Source organism: Bombina bombina, chromosome 2, assembly GCF_027579735.1.
Source record: "Bombina bombina isolate aBomBom1 chromosome 2, aBomBom1.pri, whole genome shotgun sequence".
Lineage (NCBI taxonomy): Eukaryota > Metazoa > Chordata > Amphibia > Anura > Bombinatoridae > Bombina > Bombina bombina.
Window position 1 is genome coordinate 994,331,135 of NC_069500.1, and position 27,200 is coordinate 994,358,334.

General features: G+C 40.7%; 1 protein-coding gene across 1 annotated transcript in view; it reads left to right on the forward strand.

The window, feature by feature from the left end:
* SEC24B (SEC24 homolog B, COPII coat complex component) overlaps positions 1-27,200 on the forward strand; it is a 521,322-nt gene that overhangs the window by 356,635 nt on the left and 137,487 nt on the right. The window contains exons 15-17 of the mRNA XM_053700185.1: positions 20,238-20,361; positions 20,435-20,593; positions 21,202-21,375. Coding sequence (XP_053556160.1) covers positions 20,238-20,361; positions 20,435-20,593; positions 21,202-21,375 — 457 coding nt within the window. The remainder of the gene's footprint in view (positions 1-20,237; positions 20,362-20,434; positions 20,594-21,201; positions 21,376-27,200) is intronic.

The following is a 27,200-nucleotide window of genomic DNA, read 5'->3' on the forward strand; positions in this document are numbered from 1 at the left end:
TTAGGAGATGCACTCCCTCACAAACCCAGATTAATTTTTAAAAAGACAAAAAATTTTAAAACAATACTTGCGCCTAGTTCACGTGAGACAAATCAGAAACCAAATTTCATACAAAAAGATTTACAAGGGGGAAAAATATCAGGTTTCTTTCCTTGCTATTCATGCAAGGCATGTACACATAGTGATAAAAGGAAAGTTATTACCATTCCAAATTCAGGAGAAGAAATCACTATTAAGCAATGCATTAGATGCACTACAAAGGGGGTAATTTATATTCTTAAATGCACATGTAATTTGTTTTATTTTGGGGAGACTAAGCGTATGATCAAAGACAGGATAAGAGAACACTTATTATGCATTGAGAAGGGAATGGTTGACACTAATTTATATAGGCACTTCAAATCTGTACATAAGGGCAATACCAAAGATTTAAAGTATTGGGGTATACTTCAAGTTAAGCAGAATTGGAGGGGGGGGGATTTAGAAAAATTTCTGAAAATCAAAGAGGCTGAATTGATTTATAAACATAACACTCTGTTCCCGGCTGGTCTAAATTCTGAACTAGATATTTCCCCATTTTTATTTGACTAATAGCAGCTATGTAATGCACGTTTTTGCACCTTATTATATTACACATATAGTATTAATTTAGACCCACAATATGACTATCTTTACTATGCTCCAAGTACTCACTGTTTTTAATTATTGTTTTTTATAAATGTTCTTATTAATTGTTTTTAATTAATTGTTTTTAATAAATGTTTTAGTACATAACTTTAATAAAAATAATTGTCTAAATAGACACAATATTAACTATAGGGATCATTTTTAAGGGAGCTCTGTGAAAATTAGTGATAGAGACTACTCTTCTCTATATAGTTGCTTGCCAATACCATCTTAAATATTAAAGACCGCCTTAGGTAATACTCCCAGGTGTGTTATAACCAATGAGAAGCAAGCTATACCTTTAAATGGAGATACACCTGTTGCAGATCATTCATCTTGAGAAAGCCCTGTAAAGGGAGAAACGCGTTGATGTACTGCAACAACCACTAAGATTTACTACTTGTAGCTGGAGCTACCAAAGTGTTCACTGAGGATTGTGCAAATTCGCTAATATAATTAGCTATTGGAAAGACTTGCAACTAACTCTCTGAACTCCTTATAGATAATCAAGTCCGCTCACAGCTTTTATTCTGTACCTTGCGTGCTATCTAGCACTAAGAGCAGGTATCTGTCACTGGAGGATTGCTATACCATAGCTAAAAGAGTCACTATTATCGCTGTCGGCTGTTTCCGAATTTGGTCCAATCAGAGAGCCCGTCTGGGACAGCGCCCACATAAGGGACGTCATCGCGCTAACGGCTGTAACTTACCAACAGAGAACATCGAGTGGAAAGGTCTGGGGTAAGCCCTTGTTTGCTAGCAAACCAACACGGAATAGAGCAATTGTAAGTGTACACTGGACTATTTCTATTTGCACCACGAACTCTTTCTGCTATTGCAATATTTATATGGCGGCAACTTAAGAAGTTTTTACTTACGGAGACGTCCGTTTTTACTTGTTATTATTTCTTCTGTTATGTGTGATCAGTCCACGGGTCATCATTACTTCTGGGATATAACTCCTCCCCAACAGGAAATGCAAGAGGATTCACCCAGCAGAGCTGCATATAGCTCCTCCCCTCTACGTCAGTCCCAGTCATTCTCTTGCACCCAACGACTAGATAGGATGTGTGAGAGGACTATGGTGATTATACTTGGTTTTTATGACTTCAATCAAAAGTTTGTTATTTTATAATAGCACCGGAGCGTGTTATTACTTCTCTGGCAGACTTTGAGGAAGAATCTACCAGAGTTTTTTACTATGATTTTAACCGGAGTAGTTAAGATCATATTGCTGTTCTCGGCCATCTGAGGGAGGTAAAAGCTTCAGATCAGGGGACAGGGGCAGATGAATCTGCATTGAGGTATGTAGCAGTTTTTATTTTCTGAATGGAATTGATGAGAAAATCCTGCTATACCGTTATAATGACATGTATGTATACACTTCAGTATTCTGGGAATGGTACTTCACCGGAACTACTCTGTTAAAGGTCACTAATATTTTTAATAAGTATTATATCATGTTAAACGTTTTTGCTGGAATGTAGAATCGTTTACATTGCTGAGGTACTGAGTAAATAAATGTTTGGGCTTTATTTTCCACTTGGCAGTAGTTTGTTTTAAATTGTGACAGTTTCGTTTCTCTTCACTGCTGTGTGTGAGAGGGAGGGGCCGTTTTTGGCGCTCTTTACTACGCATCAACAATTTCCAGTCAGCTATTATTACTTTTCCTGCATGATCCGGTTCATCTCTGACAGATCTCAGGGGTCTTCAAACTTCTTGAAGGGAGGTACATTCTCTCAGCAGAGCTGTGAGAATTTTTTATATTGACTGGGGATAAAGACGTTACTCAATAATTTTTATGTCAAATTTAGTTATGTTATCTTACTATTGGGAACAAAACCTTTGCTAAAAGTTGTGTTGTTTTAAAGTTGATGCTATAACTGTTTTCTCAGTTCATTATCTCAACTGTCATTTAATCGTTTAAGTACCTCTTTGAGGCACAGTACGTTTTTGCTAAAAAAGATTATAACAAGGTTGCAAGTTATTGCTAGTGTGTTTAACATGTCTGACTCAGAGGAAAATATCTGTGTCATTTGTTCCAATGCCAAGGTGGAGCCCAATAGAAATTTATGTACTAACTGTATTGATGCTACTTTAAATAAAAGTCAATCTGTACAATGTGAACAAATTTCACCAATCTGCGAGGGGAGAGTTATGCCGACTAACTCGCCTCACGCGGCAGTACCTGCATCTCCCGCCCGGGAGGTGCGTGATATTATGGCGTCTAGTACATCTGGGCGGCCATTACAGATAACATTACAAGATATGGCTACTGTTATGACTGAAGTTTTGTCTAAATTACCAGAACTAAGAGGCAAGCGTGATCACTCTGGGGTGAGAACAGAGTGCGCTGACAATACTAGGGCCATGTCTGATACTGCGTCACAGCTTGCAGAGCATGAAGACGGAGAGCTTCATTCTGTGGGTGACGGTTCTGATCCAAACAGATTGGATTCAGATATTTCAAATTTTAAATTTAAATTGGAGAACCTCCGTGTATTACTAGGGGAGGTCTTAGCAGCTCTCAATGATTGTAACACCGTTGCAATACCAGAGAAACTATGTAGGTTGGATAAATACTTTGCGGTACCGGCGAGTACTGACGTTTTTCCTATACCTAAGAGATTAACTGAAATTGTTACTAAGGAGTGGGATAGACCCGGTGTGCCGTTCTCACCCCCTCCAATATTTAGAAAGATGTTTCCAATAGACGCCACCACTCGGGACTTATGGCAAACGGTCCCTAAGGTGGAGGGAGCAGTTTCTACTCTAGCTAAGCGTACCACTATCCCGGTGGAGGATAGCTGTGCCTTTTCAGATCCAATGGATAAAAAATTAGAGGGTTACCTTAAGAAAATGTTTGTTCAACAAGGTTTTATTTTGCAACCCCTTGCATGTATCGCGCCGATTACGGCTGCGGCAGCATTTTGGATTGAGTCTCTGGAAGAGAACCTTAGTTCATCTACGCTAGACGACATTATGGACAGGCTTAGAGTCCTTAAACTAGCTAATTCATTCATTTCGGAGGCCGTAGTACATTTAACCAAACTTACGGCTAAGAACTCAGGATTCGCCATACAGGCACGTAGGGCACTGTGGCTAAAATCCTGGTCAGCTGATGTTACTTCTAAGTCCAAATTACTTAATATACCTTTCAAGGGGCAGTCCTTATTTGGGCCCGGTTTGAAAGAAATTATCGCCGACATTACAGGAGGTAAGGGCCACGCCCTACCTCAAGACAAAGCCAAAGCTAAGGCTAGACAGTCTAATTTTCGTCCCTTTCGGAATTTCAAAACAGGAGCAGCATCAACCTCCACTGCACCAAAACAGGAAGGAGCTGTTGCTCGTTACAGGCAAGGCTGGAAGCCCAACCAGTCCTGGAACAAGGGCAAACAGGCCAGGAAACCTGCTGCTGCCCCAAAGACAGCATGAACCGAGAGCCCCCGATCCGGGACCGGATCTAGTGGGGGGCAGACTTTCTCTCTTCGCCCAGGCCTGGGCAAGAGATGTTCAGGATCCCTGGGCGCTAGAGATCATATCTCAGGGATACCTTCTAGACTTCAAATTATCTCCCCCAAGAGGGAGATTTCATCTGTCAAGATTGTCAACAAACCAGATAAAGAAAGAAGCGTTTCTACGCTGTGTACAAGATCTGTTATTAATGGGAGTGATCCATCCGGTTCCGCGGTCGGAACAAGGACAAGGGTTCTACTCAAACCTGTTTGTGGTTCCCAAAAAAGAGGGAACTTTCAGACCAATCTTAGATTTAAAGATTCTAAACAAATTCCTAAGAGTTCCATCGTTCAAAATGGAAACTATTCGGACAATCTTGCCCATGATCCAAAGGGGTCAGTACATGACCACAGTGGATTTAAAAGATGCTTACCTTCACATACCGATCAACAAAGATCATCACCGGTATCTACGGTTTGCCTTCCTAGACAGGCACTACCAGTTTGTAGCTCTTCCATTCGGATTGGCTACGGCCCCAAGAATCTTCATAAAGATTCTAGGTGCCCTCCTGGCGGTACTAAGACCGCGAGGGATTTCGGTAGCTCCGTACCTAGACGACATTCTAATACAAGCTTCAAGCTTTCAAACTGCCAAGTCTCATACAGAGTTAGTTCTGGCATTTCTAAGGTCGCATGGATGGAAAGTGAACGAAAAGAAGAGTTCTCTTTTTCCTCTCACAAGAGTTCCATTCTTGGGGACTCTTATAGATTCTGTAGAAATGAAGATTTACCTGACAGAGGACAGGTTAACAAAGCTTCAAGATGCATGCCGTGTCCTTCATTCCATTCAACACCCGTCAGTAGCTCAATGCATGGAGGTGATCGGCTTAATGGTAGCGGCAATGGACATAGTACCTTTTGCACGCCTACACCTCAGACCGCTGCAATTATGCATGCTAAGTCAGTGGAATGGGGATTACTCAGATTTGTCCCCTACTCTGAATCTGAACCAAGAGACCAGAAATTCTCTTCTATGGTGGCTTCATCGGCCACACCTGTCCAGGGGGATGCCATTCAGCAGGCCAGACTGGACAATTGTAACAACAGACGCCAGCCTTCTAGGTTGGGGCGCTGTCTGGAATTCTCTGAAGGCTCAGGGATTATGGAATCAGGAGGAGAGTCTCCTTCCAATAAACATTCTGGAATTGAGAGCAGTTCTCAATGCCCTTCTGGCTTGGCCCCAATTAACAACTCGGGGGTTCATCAGGTTTCAGTCGGACAATATCACGACTGTAGCTTACATCAACCATCAGGGAGGGACAAAGAGCTCCCTAGCAATGATGGAAGTATCAAAGATAATTCGATGGGCAGAGTCTCACTCTTGCCACCTGTCAGCAATCCACATCCCGGGAGTGGAGAACTGGGAGGCGGATTTCTTGAGTCGCCAGACTTTTCATCCGGGGGAGTGGGAACTTCATCCGGAGGTCTTTGCCCAAATACTTCGACGTTGGGGCAAACCACAGATAGATCTCATGGCGTCTCGCCAGAACGCCAAGCTTCCTCACTACGGGTCCAGATCCAGGGATCCGGGAGCGGTTCTGATAGATGCTTTGACAGCACCTTGGAACTTCGGGATGGCTTATGTGTTTCCACCCTTCCCGCTGCTTCCTCGATTGATTGCCAAAATCAAACAGGAGAGAGCATCAGTGATTCTAATAGCACCTGCATGGCCACGCAGGACTTGGTATGCAGATCTAGTGGACATGTCATCCTGTCCGCCTTGGTCTCTACCTCTAAGGCAGGACCTTCTGATACAGGGTCCGTTCAAACATCAAAATCTAACTTCTCTGAAGCTGACTGCTTGGAAATTGAACGCTTGATTTTATCAAAACGTGGTTTTTCTGAGTCGGTTATTGATACCCTGATACAGGCTAGGAAGCCTGTTACCAGAAAGATTTACCATAAAATATGGCGTAAATACCTATACTGGTGTGAATCCAAACGTTACTCCTGGAGTAAGGTTAGGATCTCTAGGATCTTGTCCTTTCTACAAGAAGGCTTAGAAAAGGGTTTATCGGCTAGTTCATTAAAGGGACAGATTTCAGCTCTGTCCATCTTGTTTCACAGGCGTCTGTCAGAAAATCCAGACGTCCAGGCCTTTTGTCAGGCTTTAGCTAGGATCAAGCCTGTGTTTAAAGCTGTTGCTCCACCATGGAGTTTAAACTTAGTTCTTAACGTTTTACAGGGTGTTCCGTTTGAACCCCTTCATTCCATTGATATAAAATTGTTATCTTGGAAAGTTCTGTTTTTAATGGCTATTTCCTCGGCTCGAAGAGTCTCTGAGTTATCAGCATTACATTGTGATTCTCCTTATCTGATTTTTCACTCAGACAAGGTAGTTCTGCGTACTAAACCTGGGTTCTTACCTAAGGTAGTTACTAACAGGAATATCAATCAAGAGATTGTTGTTCCATCCTTGTGTCCAAATCCTTCTTCAAAGAAGGAACGTCTTCTACACAATCTGGATGTAGTTCGTGCCCTCAAGTTCTACTTGCAGGCAACTAAGGATTTTCGTCAAACTTCTTCCCTGTTTGTCGTTTATTCTGGACAGAGGAGAGGTCAAAAAGCTTCTGCTACCTCTCTCTCTTTTTGGCTTCGTAGCATAATACGGTTAGCCTATGAGACTGCTGGACAGCAGCCTCCTGAAAGAATTACAGCCCACTCCACTAGAGCTGTAGCTTCCACTTGGGCCTTTAAGAATGAGGCCTCTGTTGAACAGATTTGCAAGGCTGCAACTTGGTCTTCGCTTCATACTTTTTCCAAATTTTACAAATTTGATACTTTTGCTTCTTCGGAGGCTATTTTTGGGAGAAAGGTTCTTCAGGCAGTGGTTCCTTCTGTATAATGAGCCTGCCTATCCCTCCCGTCATCCGTGTATTTTTGCTTTGGTATTGGTATCCCAGAAGTAATGATGACCCGTGGACTGATCACACATAACAGAAGAAAACATAATTTATGCTTACCTGATAAATTCTTTTCTTCTGTTGTGTGATCAGTCCACGGCCCGCCCTGTTTTTAAGGCAGGTAAATATTTTTTAAAATTATACTCCAGTCACCACTTCACCCTTGGTTACTCCTTTCTCGTTGATTCTTGGTCGAATGACTGGGACTGACGTAGAGGGGAGGAGCTATATGCAGCTCTGCTGGGTGAATCCTCTTGCATTTCCTGTTGGGGAGGAGTTATATCCCAGAAGTAATGATGACCCGTGGACTGATCACACAACAGAAGAAAAGAATTTATCAGGTAAGCATAAATTATGTTTTTTGTCAATTAAATTGTGTCTCATTTTAGATACGTTATTGTCCTTGTCATATTTCCAAGTATCAAACATATTGTCTTATTTTTTAGCACCTTTAGCTGTAGCGCTCCTGGTCCACTCCCCCTTTTTAGTCATTTCACTTACCTATTTTGGGAAAACATAGGTATTCTCAGGAGTTTGGTGTGTTCACCCTGCGCTCACTGGTTTTAATATCTTTTGTTTTGTTTCTGTTTCCCATCCAATGAGCAGCGGGTGTTGTGTATTCTACTAAAGTATTCTAGACCTAATTCAGTCTCTTGTGATAAATTCTTTCTAATATTGTCACTGATCACATTTAACACTGTGCACTTTACACTTTTTAAAACTTCACATAGAGCATCTTATGTTTTAATATTCAATATTATTATATATATTATATATTTTTAATAGTAGTTAGAAGTGATTCACATTTTTTATATATATTCTTTATTCACACACTATGTCCTCCCCTTCCAATATGGAGGACATTTTCTCATTTAGAGAACACCTGTATAAGGAATTACACAATCACAAAGGAGATGATAATAACACTGATTTGCAATATGAAAGTTTAGAAGAAACTCTAATTAAATTAGAAAAACTCCTAACTAAAGAATTAAAACAAAAACTGAGATTATTTTTCTAAATAAATACACTGTGAAAAATTTAATCCCAAAGGGTCTAACATTAACTAAAACTTGTGCTTTTCCCCTTAAAGAAAATTTCCAAAGAGAATGGGAAGAAGTACTATCTAAAGCTTCGGCTGATCTAATGGAGATCCTAAAAAGATCTAGGAAGGATACTCTAGTAGATCTAGAAAAAGAAATATTAGAAATTAAAGATAAACTCAAAGATAAGAAATCCTTATCTTTTAAAGAAAAACAAAAAGACATGATTGAAAGACTAAACACCTTAAATAAGGATATTTTGAAAACCAAATGGAAGAAATTAGAGAGAGATACTAAAAAACCAGATCAAAATACTAATAGTGAAACTAATTTGAGGGAGTCTAATATCCCTAAGGAGAATTGGACAATAGTCAACCATAATAAAAAGAAAGAAAAAAGGAATTACAATTCTTTTAGAACTAACACCTATGATTATAGAGAGAGAGACAATAGGGACTCAAATAGAGATCTTAATAGATCATGGAGACCGAATTACTCAAATCACAATAGAGTATATAATGATAGGTACTATAACTATAGGAACTATAATACATATGATAATAGAAATAATTATCACACTGAAGGCAGATATGATTATACTAATTATCCAGATAGAGAGGCACCTCCTCGTATAAATAAACCCATTTGGGACAAGAAAGAAAGATGGGAGACACCTACAAGAAATAGATACTCACCCCTTGTTCATGCAACAGAGAGAACCAGACATAGGGAAGCTGACACTCCTTTTTTAGTGAACAGCCCTCCAAGGGAGGGCACCTCAAAGGATCTTCTGGGAAACAACCAGATAAGTGTATGGGGACAATATCCACAACAACAAAAAAACAAAAAAAGACCCCTAGAGGAACAAGAGGGAGTGGGATCAGCACAAGAGGCAAAGAGAGGGAGATAAAGATAAATGGAGTTTTTAATATCAGTAATACTACACTACAAGATGAGGAAACAAAGATTTTGAGCTATGGTCTCTCTTTTGCCCCGAGTGTTAGATTAAACAAATTCAATACGCATATCCATATAAAGAAATTTGTTAGGAACCTCACCCTTAAAAGATTTTTTATGAAAAGTCCCCTTGAAAGAATGTCCATGACTAAAGATAAAATAAAAGAGGATAAGTTTATCCATACCAACCTAAAATCCAAATCGACATTTAATCCGGTCTCCGCTAAGGAAACTCACCTTGAAACTTTTGAACAAATGGTTTTAAAAGATCTAAAGAGTAGTAAACCATCAAAATTTATGAAAACTAACTTGACTAAAAAAGAGACCATCATTTTGGATAATTTGAAAAAGAACCATAATATAACCATCAAGCCCGCCGACAAGGGCGGCGGGATTGTGATTATGGACACAAGTTATTATGATATGGAAACTTTAAGATTATTGAATGACAATAAAACATATAAAAAACTTGATCTAAATCCTACTAACAAGTTTGCTGCCCTTTTAAAAAGACTTATAAGAGAAGGTAGAGACTCAGGAATTTTAAATGAGAGGGAGGTGGAATACCTGGACCCTATCCATCCTAGGGTCCCGGTGTTCTACTTCCTTCCGAAAATACATAAGAACCTCACTCAACCACCAGGGAGACCGATAATTTCGGGCATAGGGGCACTATCCTCCAATCTCTCACAATATGTGGACACTTTCCTGCAAAAGTATGTAAGGAATTTGGACTCATATTTGAGGGATTCCACCCAGGTCCTAAATATTTTGGAACAAATTGTTTGGGAGGATGACTTTATTTTAGTGACTGGAGATATTACTTCTCTTTATACAGTAATTGACCATGATAAAGGGATTGTAGCTATTAAAAAATATTTAGATGAAGATTCAGAGATGAGACCAGAACAAAAAGATTTTTTATTAAAAAGTATCTTGTTTATATTGAAGAATAATTACTTCATGTATAATAACAAATTCTACTTACAAATAGAAGGTACGGCTATGGGCACGAGGTTCGCGCCAAGTTACGCCAACTTATTTGTTGGCAATTGGGAAGAGTCTTTCTTCCAATCGGGTAACTATGGCGCGGACCTCGTGCTCTATAGACGGTACATAGATGACGTTTTGTTGATATGGAGAGGGTCTGAATTAAATCTTTTAAAATTGTTCTCAGATATGAACTCTAATGATAAAGGTCTTGTATTTACCTTTAATCACAGCAAAGATAAGGCTGTCTTTTTAGATTTAGAAATTATGGCAATCAATAAAAACATAGAAACAAGAACACATTTCAAAGAGGTTAACTCTAACAGTTTTATTCATTTTAAAAGTTGTCACCTCCAGCAGTGGAAGGACAACATTCCCGTAGGCCAAAGTCTGAGAGTAAGAAAAAATTGCTCTAGACCTTCAGACTTTGAATACCAAATAGAGTCCCTAATCGAAAAATTTAGAGATAAGGGATACGATGAGGAAGTTGTCAATAGGGCTGTAACAAGAGCAAGGAACACTGATAGAAAGAGCCTCCTCACATATAAACAAAAGACAACCAAAGAGAACTCAGATTTGATTGACGTCCCATTTATAACGGAATACAATGTAGATCATGGCATTATGAGAAGAATTTTAAATAAACACTGGGCCATCCTAAAAGCTGACCCAATATTAGGTGATGCGCTCCCTCACAAACCCAGATTAATTTTTAAAAAGACAAAAAAATTTAAAACAATACTTGCGCCTAGTTCACGTGAGACAAATCAGAAACCAAATTTCATACAAAAAGATTTACAAGGGGGAAAAATATCAGGTTTCTTTCCTTGCTATTCATGCAAGGCATGTACACATAGTGATAAAAGGAAAGTTATTACCATTCCAAATTCAGGAGAAGAAATCACTATTAAGCAATGCATTAGATGCACTACAAAGGGGGTAATTTATATTCTTAAATGCACATGTAATTTGTTTTATTTTGGGGAGACTAAGCGTATGATCAAAGACAGGATAAGAGAACACTTATTATGCATTGAGAAGGGAATGGTTGACACTAATTTATATAGGCACTTCAAATCTGTACATAAGGGCAATACCAAAGATTTAAAGTATTGGGGTATACTTCAAGTTAAGCAGAATTGGAGGGGGGGGGGAATTTAGAAAAATTTCTGAAAATCAAAGAGGCTGAATTGATTTATAAACATAACACTCTGTTCCCGGCTGGTCTAAATTCTGAACTAGATATTTCCCCATTTTTATTTGACTAATAGCAGCTATGTAATGCACGTTTTTGCACCTTATTATATTACACATATAGTATTAATTTAGACCCACAATATGACTATCTTTACTATGCTCCAAGTACTCACTGTTTTTAATTATTGTTTTTTATAAATGTTCTTATTAATTGTTTTTAATTAATTGTTTTTAATAAATGTTTTAGTACATAACTTTAATAAAAATAATTGTCTAAATAGACACAATATTAACTATAGGGATCATTTTTAAGGGAGCTCTGTGAAAATTAGTGATAGAGACTACTCTTCTCTATATAGTTGCTTGCCAATACCATCTTAAATATTAAAGACCGCCTTAGGTAATACTCCCAGGTGTGTTATAACCAATGAGAAGCAAGCTATACCTTTAAATGGAGATACACCTGTTGCAGATCATTCATCTTGAGAAAGCCCTGTAAAGGGAGAAACGCGTTGATGTACTGCAACAACCACTAAGATTTACTACTTGTAGCTGGAGCTACCAAAGTGTTCACTGAGGATTGTGCAAATTCGCTAATATAATTAGCTATTGGAAAGACTTGCAACTAACTCTCTGAACTCCTTATAGATAATCAAGTCCGCTCACAGCTTTTATTCTGTACCTTGCGTGCTATCTAGCACTAAGAGCAGGTATCTGTCACTGGAGGATTGCTATACCATAGCTAAAAGAGTCACTATTATCGCTGTCGGCTGTTTCCGAATTTGGTCCAATCAGAGAGCCCGTCTGGGACAGCGCCCACATAAGGGACGTCATCGCGCTAACGGCTGTAACTTACCAACAGAGAACATCGAGTGGAAAGGTCTGGGGTAAGCCCTTGTTTGCTAGCAAACCAACACGGAATAGAGCAATTGTAAGTGTACACTGGACTATTTCTATTTGCACCACAAACTCTTTCTGCTATTGCAATATTTATATGGCGGCAACTTAAGAAGTTTTTACTTACGGAGACGTCCGTTTTTACTTGTTATTATTTTTGTCAATTAAATTGTGTCTCATTTTAGATACGTTATTGTCCTTGTCATATTTCCAAGTATCAAACATATTGTCTTATTTTTTAGCACCTTTAGCTGTAGCGCTCCTGGTCCACTCCCCCTTTTTATCTGATACAACCCCCTCGGCAAGCTTTACGTCGGCTCATGTCATCCTCATCCTCAAACCCGGTAAAGACCGTTCTCTGCCGGCTTCCTATAGACCCATATCGTTGTTAAACACCGATTATAAACTCTTCACGAAAATTATGGCAAATAGACTCAAATCTATTCTGCCGGATTTTTTACACCCAGATCAGACAGGCTTCGTGACGAAACGCACCTCTGTGGTCAACCTTCGTAGAGTATTACAGGTTATTGAACATTTCTGGTCTATGGGGGAGGGAGGTGGCAGAAAGAACGCACCGGAGGCCTTCCTGCTATCACTAGATGCAGAGAAGGCCTTCGATAGGGTTGAATGGGCCCATCTGTTAAACACCATGCAGAAATTTGGCTTTGAGGGCCCTTTTCTAGATATTATCAGCAAAATATATAAGGCCCCTGTGGCAAGGGTTTTGTACGGTGGGTGCTTCTCGAATGATTTTAATCTACAGAGGGGTACCAGGCAGGGCTGCCCACTATCGCCCCTACTATTCAATCTGGCTCTTGAGCCTCTCGCGCTAAAACTTAAACAAATATTCCCAGGAATTACCATAGTGGATGTACCCCTTCAATTAGCATTGTACGCGGACAACATGCTGTTGTTCGTGGATTCGCCGCAGATCCAGGTAATATCAGAATTCGGTAGTTTCTCCGGATATAAAATAAACACCTCTAAATCGGAGATACTCTGGCTACATAGACCCCAGAACTCTAGACACAGTTACCCATTTATTGAGGCAACGGATGGTCTCACCTATCTGGGCATTCATCTCCATAAAGACCCATCAAAGATATATGAACTAAATATCTCAGAGAAATGTACACAGCTTTCTTCTCAGTTGTCTAACTGGGCCAACCTCCCCCTAGGACTGTCAGGGCGCGTCAGTTTGGTGAAGATGTCAATCTTACCCAAAATCCTATATCCGCTGCTCATGCTGCCGTTTCTACTGACAAAAACAGATTTAAACAGGCTTACAAGGGCGGTGTCTCGCTTTGTCTGGAGGGGTGGCAGACCACTAATTGCAACACATAAACTGCACCTCCCTTATATTAAGGGAGGATTGGGACTCCCGAACTTACAATGGTATAACTGGGCGGCTCTGGCTAGACTGGTGACAGACTCACAGTTGTGTACTGGACACTTTTGTGACCTGAAACTAGAAGAGGCAGTGATAGGACCCATAGCAGTGGCCTTTTTACCATACGGTGATTGCAAAATGCTACCCCCCTCAATTACTAACAATGTGATGTATAAGGATCCGCTAAGAGCCTGGCGTAAGATTCATAAATATCTGAAGTCGGATAGCCCCACCCCGAAATATATCCCCATAGTGGGAAATCCCTGCTTACCAGCGGGAAATGATCACGAACAGTTCCATGTTTGGAAAAGATCGGGCTTTGTAACGGTCGGGGATATGCTGGACCCACTACAGCATACAGTGCGCTCCTTTCAGGATTTGAGAACTAAATATCAAATCCCCAATCGACATTTTTATGCTTATCTGCAACTCAGGCATTATATTTCGACCATGCAGTCGCTGTATGCAAATTTTTGGGAGAAATCGCCGTTTGCTGTTTCCCAGACGTTGTTCCAGATGGGCATATTCTCCTTGTCCCAATTTTACTCACGCATCTTGAAGCAAGGCGAGACCTCCATACTCACTGACATAATGATAAAGCATAATCTCACTAACCCAAAAGAACTGACAACACAAGATATGGAGGACAACTTAGAACGCACAAAGCAGGCCACACTGTCAGTACATTTCAGAGTAGCACAGACCAGGATGTTACATATGGACTACATCACACCACATAGAGCAGCAAAATGGAACAAACAGATCTTGGACCAATGTGCCAAGTGTGGAGAGGCGGCCCCGTCATTCCAACATTACTTTTATGCCTGCCCAGTGATTAGAAGGTTCTGGGGACAAATCCAATACTGGCTGAAAATCACACTAAATCTGGATTTAGTGCTCACAATGACCGAAATCCTACTGTTTAGGTGGGATGATGCGTACAAAACATTACACAGACTGCTAACAGTTTGCGCCCTTCTGGTTAGACAATGCATTCTGAAGAGATGGACTAGCAGGCAAGCTCCTACAGTTGCGCAATTTAAACACCTATTACTAAAACAACTCTTTATAGAGCATTATGATGTTAGACTTGACACGCTGCGTAGGCTGAAGCCTTTCTTGCGTAAATGGAGACCTTATATTGACACACTAGGCCTACCAACACAAAAACAAATCTTAAAACCGTTCATGCATTTAGAAGCCATGCTTGAATTGGTTGCGGGAGGGGGATGGCAGACTGCGACACATATAGCGGAAGTTCGCAATACTGATCAAGGAGTATCTGAAATTATGCTATTTTAGTCAGAGGATATCTATGCAAAAATGACCTCCCCCCCTTCCCTTTTTTTTTTTTCCTTCTCTCTCTCTTATGCCTCCCCTCTCCCTCCCACTCCCCCCCTAATTCTCTGCCTCCTGTGCTGATTCCCTCCATATTTGTCCCCCCTGCAAGTCCTCTATGTCCCCAAACTCTTGCTGTATCCCCTCGCTCACTTAGAGTAATGTTTGTTTAGAATTAGGTCAATATATATATAATTTGTTAGATTGTTATTGTGTGTAATAAATAAAGAAAAATTTCTTCTCGGGAAGTAGACAAGCACCAGCAAATGAAGGTTACAGACTTTTTCAGAGACTTTGTTACATCAGAATCCTGCTTTGTTATTTTCTTTTTGAAAATTTGACCAACGTTATGTAATTGTGTTACTATGTATGCTTCCTGAGATAATAATAAAAAAGAATTAAAAAAAAATAAAAAGATCATTAATTTATTCTGTGTTCTACTGTTGTTAGCGCAAGCTATGGAGGATTCTGATATGCTTGAGGGTACTCACTCTATTCCTAATAGTAATACCTCTCTATATTTTGAGGAGGCCTTGGTGTGCCCGCCTTCTCAACTATGTTCCATATGCATCAACAAGGTTATTATGTCTAAGAAGGTTAACCCCTTTAGTACTACTGAGCCGTCCACCTCTGAGGACTCGCCGTCCCGTGAGGTGCATACCCGTCGGTCATCTCCGTTGTCACATGCAGCTTCCCATAGCACGCCTGATCCTCCGTCTGGAGAGAGCCTTTTACCATCGGACTTTACCCAGCAGTTAAAAACGGCGGTGTCTGAGGCTTTTAGTGCTTTATTTTGCCCTGCCAAGCGCTAGTGAAATTTCAGCCTTTAGATTTAAAATTGAACACTTAGGTTTTCTTCTAAAGGAGGTTCTGTCGACATTAGAGGTTCCAGAGGCCAAATTGCCTGATGAACCTTTGATCCCTAAATTAGACAGAGTGTACGAGGACAGGGTAGCGCCGCAAACTTTTCCTGTACCTGTAAAACTGGCGAACATTATTAAAAACGAGTGGGATAGCATTGGATCTAACTTTTCCCCTTAGTCTGCCTTTAAAAAATGAATCCCGGTCCCGGACTTTCAGCTGGAGTTGTGGGGTTTCATCCCTAAGGTGGATGGCGCTATCTCCACATTAGCTAAATTAACTACTATCCCTCTTGAGGATAACTCGTCATTCAGAGAGCCGATGGATAAGAAGATGTAAACTTTTCTTAGGAAAATGTTTCAGCATATGGGATATTTATTTAAACCGGCAGCGGCTGGAGCTGCGGCCTATTGGTTCAACTACTTATTGGATTTGATCAAGGTGGAGGGTCCCCTTGATGTTATCCAATAAAGAATTAAAGCTTTGAGAATTGCTAATTCTTTTATTTGTGATGCAAACATGCAGATTATTCGCCTGAATGCTAAAATCTCTGGGTTCTCAGTACAGATCCGTTGGGTGCTCTGGCTGAAGTCCTGGTCTGCGGACATGACTTCTAATTCTAGACTACTTTCCCTTTAATGGAAATATTTTATTTGGTCCAGGCCTGGACTCCATTATCTCCATGGTTACAGGGGGCAAGGGTGCCTTCCTACCGCAGGATAAAAAGAACAAATCTAAGGGATAAGGATCTCATTTTCGTTCCTTTCGTTCTGAACAGTCCCAACGTCAGCAGTCCTCTAAGCCTGAGCAAACCAAGAGCTCAAAACTGGAATAAATCCAAGCAGAACAAGAAGCCCGCCAAGAACAAGTCAGCATGAATGGGTGGCCCCCGATCAGGCGCTGGATCGTGTAGGGGGCAGACTGTCGCTGTTTTCAGACGCTTGTTTTAGGGATGTGCAGGATCCGTGGGTCCTGGAGGTCATAGCTCAGGGATTCAAGATAGGTTTCAAATCTCATCCACCCAAGGGCAGATTTCTCCTCTCAAGCCTGTCTTCAAAACCAGAAAAGAGGGAAGCCTTTTTGGGGTGCTTGCGGGATCTGTACTCCTTATGGGTCATTGTCCCGGTTTCTATCGTAGAAAGAGGTTTGGGATACTATTCAAACCTGTTCGTGGTCCCAAAGAAGGAGGGTACTTAACACCCGATTCTAGACCTAAAGTGCTTAAACAAGTTTCTAAAAGTCCCCTTGTTCAAGATAGAGACAATAAGGTCCATCCTTCCTCTAGTTCAGGAAGGACAGTTCATGACCACTTTAGATCTGAAGGATGCCTACCTTCACGTTCCAATCCATAGTGACCACTTCCAGTTCCTAAGGTTTGCATTCAGTACTTTCAGTTCATTGCACTTCCGTTTGGTCTAGCTACTGCTCCAAGAATCTTTACAAAGGTTCTAGGGGCTCTCCTGGCCGTCGCCAGAACCCAGGGTATAACAGTAGCTCCCTACTTGGACGACCGTTCGGTATCTCTTCTCTCCCTTCTTCGATCACATGGATGGAAGATAAACTTAGAGAAGAGTTCTCTTATTCCAAACACCAGGGTAGAATTCCTGGGTACTTTAATAGACTCAATATCCATGAGGATATTTCTAACCGACAAGAGACGTTACAAGCTATCTTCGGGATGTCTTGCCCTCCGGATCTCCTTAAGGCCATCTGTGGCTCAGTGTATGGAGGTAATTGGTCTCATGGTGTCCAGCATGGACATAATTCCCTTTTTCCAGGTTCCGTCTCAGACCATTACAGCTGTGCATGCTGAGACAGTGAAACGGCGATCATTCAGATCTGTCTTAACAGATTTCCCTGGACAGCCAGTCGAGAGAATCGCTCTCCTGTCCAGATCATCTGTCCCGAGGGACATCTTTTCTAAGACCATCCTGGGAGATTGCGACTACGGACGTGAGTCTATCAGGATGGGGAGCTGTTTGGGGTGCCAAGAAGGCACAGGGCCTGTGTTCTCAGGAGGAACACTCCCTCCCGATCAACATTCTGCTCATCAAAATCTAGATTCTATGAGGCTCACTGCGTGGAGATTGAACGCTTAGTCCTTGCCAAGAGAGGGTTTTCTGAGAGAGTTATTGGTACTCTCATTCAAGCTCGTAAGCCGTTTTAAGCGTCGCATCTATCATAAGGTGTGGAGAACCTACTTATTCTGCTGTGAAGAGCGTGGATTTCCTTGGCATAAAGTTAAGGTTGCCAGGATTCTATTGTTTCTCCAGGATGGACTGGATAAGGGTCTTTCGGCCAGTTCCCTGAGGGGATAGATTTTGGCCTTGTCTGTTTTACTGCAAAAGAGGCTCTCTGAGCTTCCAGATGTTCAGTCTTTTGTTAAGGCTCTGATTAGGATCAGACCTGTGTTCAGATCTTCATCTCCCCCTTGGAGTCTGAATCTGGTTCTTAAAGTTTTGCAACGGGCTCCGTTTGAGTATATGCATGACATTTACATTAAGTTGTTGTCCTGGTAGGTTCTTTTTCTACTGGTTATTGCTTCTGCGCGCAAAGTATCTGAAATTGCCGCCTTGCAATGTGAGCCTCCTTATCTGGTGTTCCATTCAATAAGACTGTCCTACATACTAAGTTAGGGTTTCTCCCTAAAGTAGGTTCAGACCGCAACATCAATCAAGAGATTGTGGTCCCTTTTTTGTGTCCTAATCCTCATCCTTCGAAGGAACGTTTACTTCATAGTTTGGACGTGGTTCGTGCCTTGAAATTTTATCTTCAGGCTACTAAGTATTTTAGACAAACTTCTTCCTTGTTTGTGGCATATTCTGGGAAGCATAAGGGTCAGAAGGTCTCTTCGACTTCCTTATCTTTTTGGTTGAAGAGTCTTATTCGCTTAGCTTATGAGACAGCGGGACATAGACCTCCTCAGATAATTATGGTTCATTCTACTAGAGCAGTGGCTTCCTCTTGGACCTTTAAGAACGAGGCCTCTATGGATCAGATTTTTAAGGCGGCTACCTGGTCCTCCTTACACACTTTTTTTCTAAATTTTAAAATTTTTCATGTTTTTGCTTCAGCTGAAGCAGCCTTCGGGAGAAAGGTTTAGCAGGCTGTGGTGCCCTCAGATTAGGGTCCGCCTCTATTTTTGTTGCTCCCGTTATCATTCAGTGTCCTCTAGAGCTTGGGTATAAGTTTCCCAACAGTAAGGAATGAAGCCGTGGACTCTCCTTATATTAAGAATGAAAACATAAATTATGCTTATCAGATAATTTCATTTCCTTCTGTATAAGGAGAGTCCATGGCCCCCGCCCTTGTTTCTCCGATGGGCGGCCTCCTAAATATATATTTCTCTTCTTTCACCTTTTATACCCTGATATTTATCCTACTGTTCCATGTTCCCTCGGCAGAATAACTGGGAGATAGGGGAAGTGGGAAAGGTATTTAAGCCTTTGCCTCCTCCTGGTGGCCAGGTTCAGTATTTCCCAACAGTAAGGAATGAAGCCGTGGACTCTCCTTATACAAAAGGAAATTAAATTATCTTGTAAGATTAATTTATGTTTTCTAAATTCTATAATTTTGAATTTTTTGCTTCTTTTGAAGCAACTTTTGGTAGGAATGTTTTTTAGGCAGTTGTTTTATGAGCATTGAATATTGTTTACATTTTTTTCTGCATAAAAAACAACTAATTATCCTATCTAATTGGAATAGAACCAGTGTGGTCCCACCCAGCTTGCTTGCGGATTCCACATCCTGGGGATTAGTTCCCAGTAGTAACGGATCGTGGACTAACCACCTTTATGAAATATAATTTATGCTTACCTAATAAATGAATTTCTTTCATGGTGGTGAAAGTCCACAAGTCCCCACCCATTATTAGTTTATTTTTTTTCTGGTGGCAGTTCAAGTATGCACCTTTATTGTCCCTGCTCATTTTTGTATTGCTCTTATTTCTTTTTCCTCCTGTCTTCTTTTCTGGCTTAGCTATACATCAGACTTGTTTCCTGTGAAGTGGGAGGGGTCTTTAAGGGCTCTTGGAGATTTGGGATCTTTGCCTCCTCTTAGTGCTCAAGAGAATAAATCCCAGGAGTAATGGATTGTAGACTCTCACCACCATGAAAGAAAATCATTTATCTGGTAATCATAATTTTTTTTTGTAGTTTCCTCTTCAATTGGCCATAAAACTTTAAGGACGTGTGTGATATTTTTAATGAAAAATAATTTTTGTAATTTATACATTTCTTTCTTCGAATGCAAAATATTTCTTTCAGCTCCTGGATTTTTTTTTGGGGGGGGGGGGGGGGTCTGTTCAGAATACCTATTGCAGATTAACAGCAAATTTAATGCACATTATTTTCCTCTTTCCCATATTAATTTATATGGGTTTATGTTATTAGGGGTCAAGTGATATTTTTTATTATATTGTTTTGAATGTATAATTGTACAGGTGTTTTGATTTATAGAGATAAAACATATTTTTCAGGGTATTCAACATCTTGGGCCTGCTACTGATTTTTATAAGAAACTGGCACTGGACTGCTCAGGACAGCAAACTGCAGTGGACTTGTTTCTCTTAAGTTCTCAGTATTCAGATCTGGCCTCACTTGGTATGTATGAATTTATTTTATGCCATTTCTTAATAAGACTACATAAACTAAACAAAACATTTCTCTTTTATAGCATGTATGTCCAAGTATTCTGCGGGGTGCATATATTATTACCCATCATTCCATCACAAACATAATCCAGCTGAAGCGGACAAGTTGAAGGGAGACCTTGATCATTACCTCACTAGAAAGATTGGGTTTGAAGCAGTAATGAGAATAAGGTGCACAAAAGGTAAATAATGTTTTATGGTCCTGCTTCCTTCTATCACCTCAATTTTTTTACACACTTGTAAGAATTATGTTGTGTAAGAAAGATCAACATACAGGAATGATCTTTTGCAGTATGGCTTTTAATTACATTTTTATTCAGCAGTCTTGCAATAAATTAGCATGCTAAGTAAATGTGAAAATATATGAACTGCATTTAACACCTTGATTGCTGAATTTTTTTTTTAGTAACCATATTCCTGCAACCACTTGCCTTATCTAGAGAAGCCAATCAAGACTTCTTACTGGAGTAGGCACAGCTCTCGATGACCCCAATTAATGACAGATATGCAGCAAGGTTTAGGCTTGTGAAGCCTGCCAAGTGCTCTTCCATTTCTTAGAACTGCAAAACCCTCTGTTTTCCAAATTAAATTACAGGAAAAGTGGGCAGATCAGATAATGAACGTATATTGCAAAGTTGTTTTGCTGTGCATTAGTAAATATTTTTGTATTATAATCTCAAGATGTTTGCTATCCCTTTAATAGATTTGTAGTACATATCTCTGTTTCAGTAGCTTGTTATATACTTGCATATAATAGTGCCCTTACTTTTTATTCTGTCTGTTTCTGCAGGGCTTTCGATACATACTTTTCATGGAAATTTTTTTGTTCGCACAACTGATCTGCTGTCTCTTGCCAACATTGATGAAGATGCTGGATTTGCAGTACAAATGTCCATTGAAGAAAGTTTAACGGACACCTCCCTGGCATGTTTTCAGATTGCTCTCCTTTACACTTCTAGCAAAGGTAGATTAACAATGTAACATGTTGTTTTCATCTTGATGGTGCATTTTGGTAATCGGTATGCTGAATGTGTCTTCCTCTTTTTAAACATTGGTTATAAAAGAATTTTTAAACATTGGTTATAAACCTTTACTCTATCCAAACAATGAAGACAGTGATCAAGTCACCACACTTACTCTCTCATTTAAGAAGCATGTCCTGTTACCTCCACTTAAAGTGATTGTAAACTTTAATGAATTAAAGCCCAGGATCAAAAAATAATCTTAAAAACAGGGGCACTTAAAAAAATTACCTTTTGCGTTATGGTAAAAAATAAGCGTCTTTGTAAACCTTAATGAAATAAAGTACCCCTGTTTTTAAGATTATTTTTTTGATCCTGAGCTTTAAAATTTACAACCACATGTCTTCAGTAAATGTATGAAATTGTAAATGGCCCTTGCGGTTCAGGCAAACTCATGCTAGCCTGCAAGTTCAGAGGTGGCAGTTTAAATCACCCCAGACTATTTTACAGGACTACTCATGCAAAAAATAAAAAGGAAAAACACAACTTGCCACAATCCCAGACAAGTTTTCCTGTCTGTAAATTTTGTCCTGGAGAATGATAACCTGTCCTATAGTGTTTCTTTCTTAAGATATAGTGAGTCCACGGAATCATTAATTACTAGGGGAAAAATCCCTCCTGGCCAGCAGGAGGCGGCAAAGAGCACCACAGCAAAGCTGTTCAATATCACTCCCTAACCCATAACCCCCAGTCATTCTCTTTGCCTTCAGCAAGGAGGTGGTAATGTTTTTTAGGTGTCTGATTCTTCAATCCAGAGTTTATTTTCAAGCAGGACAAGCTTGTTCTGTTTTTTTCTGGGGTTTAGCTGTATTCCACTTCAGTCTCTTCAGTAGAGCAGTGGTGGCTTTTAAGCTTTGGGAACTAGGAGGATATAATCCCTTCTGTGCCTCCCAGGTGTGAGCTGCCCTTTTGGTAAAAAAGTCTATGTAAGATTACTTAGTCTTTTTCTTTTTTCCACAGGCCGTTGTTAGGAAGGAAGCCTTTCAAACCTTGTGAGCTGTTATTGAGGTAAGTGCTACTTTTTTATTTTTCTGAGGGTGTTCAGAAAAGGTTGCCACTTCTGTTTTGGGATGTGAACCTTGTTTGTACAGGTTCTTTATATGGTGGCAAGTTTTTTTTCAGGGGCATGGAGAGAGGAATGTTAGACAGTCTGGCATATGTGTTGGCAGACATTTTTTTAGGCTCTGGGTGTTGTATGCACTTTTTATTTGCTCTGTTTATTGAGAGGCTGTGTTTGTTTTCAACCGTTTTGTTTGGGCTGACTGTTTGTTTGCAGTGATTATCCTCCCGGCGTCTGTTTGTAGTAATGTCGGCCGGGAGGTGTTTGCATATGCCCACGATGGGCGGAGCTTCTGTTGCGCGAGTTTGCATGCTTCTTTAGGAGGTTTGTTTATTTCAACTTCCTGTCGACTCCTATGCGGTTTGTCTGGAGCGGGTTGTAGCAGTGGAGGAGCCCAGATCATCTCTGCTACGCTGTTTTTTGCTATATTCAGTGGGAGGTCAGGTAAGAACCTCAGCAAGGCTTGTTGAGGTGCATAGGTGCTGCAGGAATCATTTCTTTATTTTCTCTTTGTGAATTTTCGGTGTATTTTAGTTAACGTTTCTTAAAGAGACGGTAACGTTTTTTAAAAAAAAAATTTAATAGCTGCAATTTTTTTTTTTTTTTTTAAATTTGATTTTTCTCTTGTTAAGTGTGTTCAGTCCACGGGTCATCCATTACTTATGGAATATATTCTCTCCCCAACAGGAAATTGCAAGAGGATCACCCAATCAGAGCTGCTACATAGCTCCTCCCCTCACATGTCATATTCAGTCATTCTCTTGCAACTGAAAAGATAGGACGTTGTGAGAGGTTTCTGTGGTGTTTTTATACTTCAATCAAAAGTTTGTTATTTTAAAATGACACCGGAGTGTGTTGTTTATTCTCAGGCAGTATTTGGAAGAAGAATCTGCCTGCGTTTTCTATGATCTTAGCGGCAGTAACTAAGATCCACTGGCTGTTCTCGCATATTCTGAGGAGTGAGGTAACTTTCAGAAGGGAATGGCGTGCGGGGAACCCTGCAAACAAGGTATGTGCAGTAAATTATTTTTCTATGGAATGGAATTGACTAAGAAAATACTGCTGATACCGATGTAATGTAAGTAAAAGCCTTTAATACAGTGAGAGCGACTGTTAACAGGCTGATTTAAATATATACAGTAAAGTAATTTTCTAAGGAATGGAATTTGACTGAGAAAATGCTATTAATACTGAAGTGATGTTATAAGCCTTAAATGCAGTAGGAAGACTGGTATCAGACTTATCAATAGAGATACAAGCTCATTAAAAAAGGGATGTTTAAAACGATTTTACTGGCATGTTTATTCGTTTTGTGAGGTACATTGGTGATAAAACTTGTTGGGGCATAAAATTTTTCCACATGGCTGACAATATTTACTGCATAGAAACAGTTAACTGACACTCCCAATATTGTAATATTGAGTAGGAGGGGCCTATTTTAGCGCTCTTTTGACGCAGTAAAAAATTCAGGCTCTGTCTTCCTGCTTCCTTCTGCTTGACCCGGGTCGTCTCCAGACAGCTTAAGGGACTTCATAAGTCATTTTGAGGGAGGTAATCAGTCACAGCAGACCTGTGACAGTGGTTTTTTGACTATATTAATAAACGTTTTTTTGCTTATAAAAACCGTTTGGGTTTTAAGGGGTTAATCATCCATTTGCAAGTGGGTGCAATGCTCTGCTAACTTAATACATTTACTGTGAAAATTTGTTTGCTATAACTGATTTGGTTCATTGTTATTTCAACTGTGACAGTTTTCTGTGCTTCTTAAAGGTACAGTAGCGTTTTTCTTTATTACTTGAAAAATTATTTACAGTGTTTTCCAAGTCTGCTAGTCTTATTGCTAGTCTGTTTAAACATGTCTGACACAGATGAATCTGTTTGTTCACTATGTTTAAAGGCCACTGTGGAGCCCCACAGAAACATGTGTACTAAATGTAATGATTTCACTTTAAATAATAAAGGTCAGTCTTTATCTATAAAGGAATTATCACCAGACAACGAGGGGGAAGTTATGCCGACTAACTCTCCTCACGTGTCAGTACCTTCGCCTCCCGCTCAGGAGGCGCGTGATATTGTGGCGCCAAGTGCATCAGGGACGGCCATACAAATTACCTTACAGGACATGGCTAATATTTTGAATAATACCCTGACAGAAGTATTATCTAAATTGCCAGAATTAAGAGGCAAGCGCGATTGCTCTGGGGTAAGAATAGAGCGCGCTGGTGCTACAAGAGCCATGTCCGATACTGCGTCACAGTTTGCAGAACATGAGGACGGAGAGCTTCATTCTGTAGGTGACGGATCTGATCCAGGGAAACCGGATTCAGAGATCTCTAATTTTAAATTTAAGCTTGAGAACCTCCGTGTATTGCTAGGGGAGGTTTTAGCGGCTCTGAATGACTGTAACACAGTTGCGATTCCAGAGAAATTATGTAGGCTGGATAGATACTATGCAGTACCGGTGTGTACCGACGTTTTTCCTATACCTAAAAGGCTTACAGAAATTATTAGCAAGGAGTGGGATAGACCTGGTGTGCCCTTTTCCCCACCTCCTATATCTAGAAAAATGTTTCCAATAGACGCCACTACACGGGACTTATGGCAGACGATCCCTAAGGTGGAGGGAGCAGTTTCTACTTTAGCTAAGCGTACTACTATCCCGGTGGAGGATAGTTGTGCTTTTTCAGATCCAATGGATAAAAAATTGGAAGGTTACCTTAAGAAAATGTTTGTTCAACAAGGTTTTATCTTACAGACCCTTGCATGCATTGCACCTGTCACTGCTGCTGCAGCATTTTGGTTTGAGAAGAAGCCATTCACTCAGCTCCATTGGATGAAATTATGGACAAGCTTAAAGCACTTAAGCTAGCTAATGCATTTGTTTCTGATGCCATTGTACATCTAACTAAACTAACGGCTAAGAATTCCGGTTTTGCCATTCGAGCACGCGGAGCGTTATGGCTTAAATCCTGGTCAGCTGATGTGACTTCTAAATCTAAATTACTTAATATTCCTTTCAAGGGGCAAACCTTATTCGGGCCCGGCTTGAAAGAAATTATCGCTGACATTACGGGAGGTAAGGCTCATACCCTTCCTCAGGATAAGGCCAAATCAAAGGCCAAACAGTCTAATTTTCGTGCCTTTCGAAACTTCAAGGCAGGAGCACCGTCAACTTCCTCCGCCCCAAAACAGGAAGGAACCGTTGCTCGTTACAGACAGGCCTGGAAAACTAACCAGTCCTGGAACAAGGGCAAGCAGGCCAGAAACCTGCTGCTTCCCCTAAGACAGCATGAAGGGATGGCCCCCTATCCGGAAACGGATCTAGTGGGGGGCAGACTTTCTCTCTTCGCCCAGGCGTGGGCAAGAGATGTCCAGGATCCCTGGGCGTTGGAGATCATATCTCAGGGATATCTTCTGGACTTCAAGGCTTCTCCTCCTCTAGGGAGATTTCATCTTTCAAGGTTATCAGAAAACCAAATAAAGAAAGAGGCATTCCTATGTTGCGTACAAGACCTCCTAGTAATGGGAGTGATCCACCTGTTCCGCGAACGGAACAAGGACAGGGATTTTATTCAAATCTGTTCGTGGTTCCCAAGAAAGAGGGTACCTTCAGGCCAATTTTGGACCTAAAGATTTTAAACAAATTCCTAAGAGTTCCATTATTCAAAATGGAAACTATTCGGACTATCCTACCCATGATCCAAGAGGGTCAGTACATGACCACGGTGGATTTAAATGATGCCTACCTTCACATACCGATTCACAAAGATCATCATCGGTTCCTAAGATTTGCCTTCCTAGACAGGCATTACCAGTTTGTAGCTCTTCCCTTCGGGTTGGCTACGGCCCCGAGAATCTTTACAAAGGTGCTGGGCTCTCTTCTGGCGGTTCTAAGACCGCGAGGCATAGCGGTGGCTCCGTATCTAGACGACATCCTGATACAGGCGACAAGCTTGCAAATTGCCAAGTCTCATACAGAGATAGTTCTGGCATTTCTAAGGTCGCATGGGTGGAAGGTGAACGTGGAAAAGAGTTCTCTATCACCACTCACAAGAGTCTCCTTCCTAGGGACTCTGATAGATTCTGTAAAAATGAAAATTTACCTGACGGAGGCCAGGTTATCAAAACTCTTAAATGCTTGCCGAGTCCTTCATTCCATTCCACGCCCGTCAGTGGCTCAGTGCATGGAAGTTATCGGCTTAATGGTAGCGGCAATGGACATAGTACCATTTGCGCGCCTGCATCTCAGACCGCTGCAATTATGCATGCTAAGTCAGTGGAATGGGGATTACTCAGATTTGTCCCCTCTACTAAATCTGGATCAAGAGACCAGAGATTCTCTTCTCTGGTGGTTATCTCGGGTCCATCTGTCCAGGGGCATGACCTTTCGCAGGCCAGATTGGACGATTGTAACAACAGATGCCAGCCTCCTAGGCTGGGGCGCAGTCTGGAATTCCCTGAAGGCTCAGGGATCCTGGACTCAGGAGGAGAAACTCCTCCCAATAAATATTCTGGAGCTAAGGGCAATATTCAACGCTCTTCTAGCTTGGCCTCAGCTAGCAACACTGAGGTTCATCAGATTTCAGTCGGACAACATCACGACTGTGGCTTATATCAACCATCAAGGGGGAACCAAGAGTTCCCTAGCGATGTTGGAAGTCTCAAAGATAATTCGCTGGGCAGAATCTCACTCTTGCCACTTGTCAG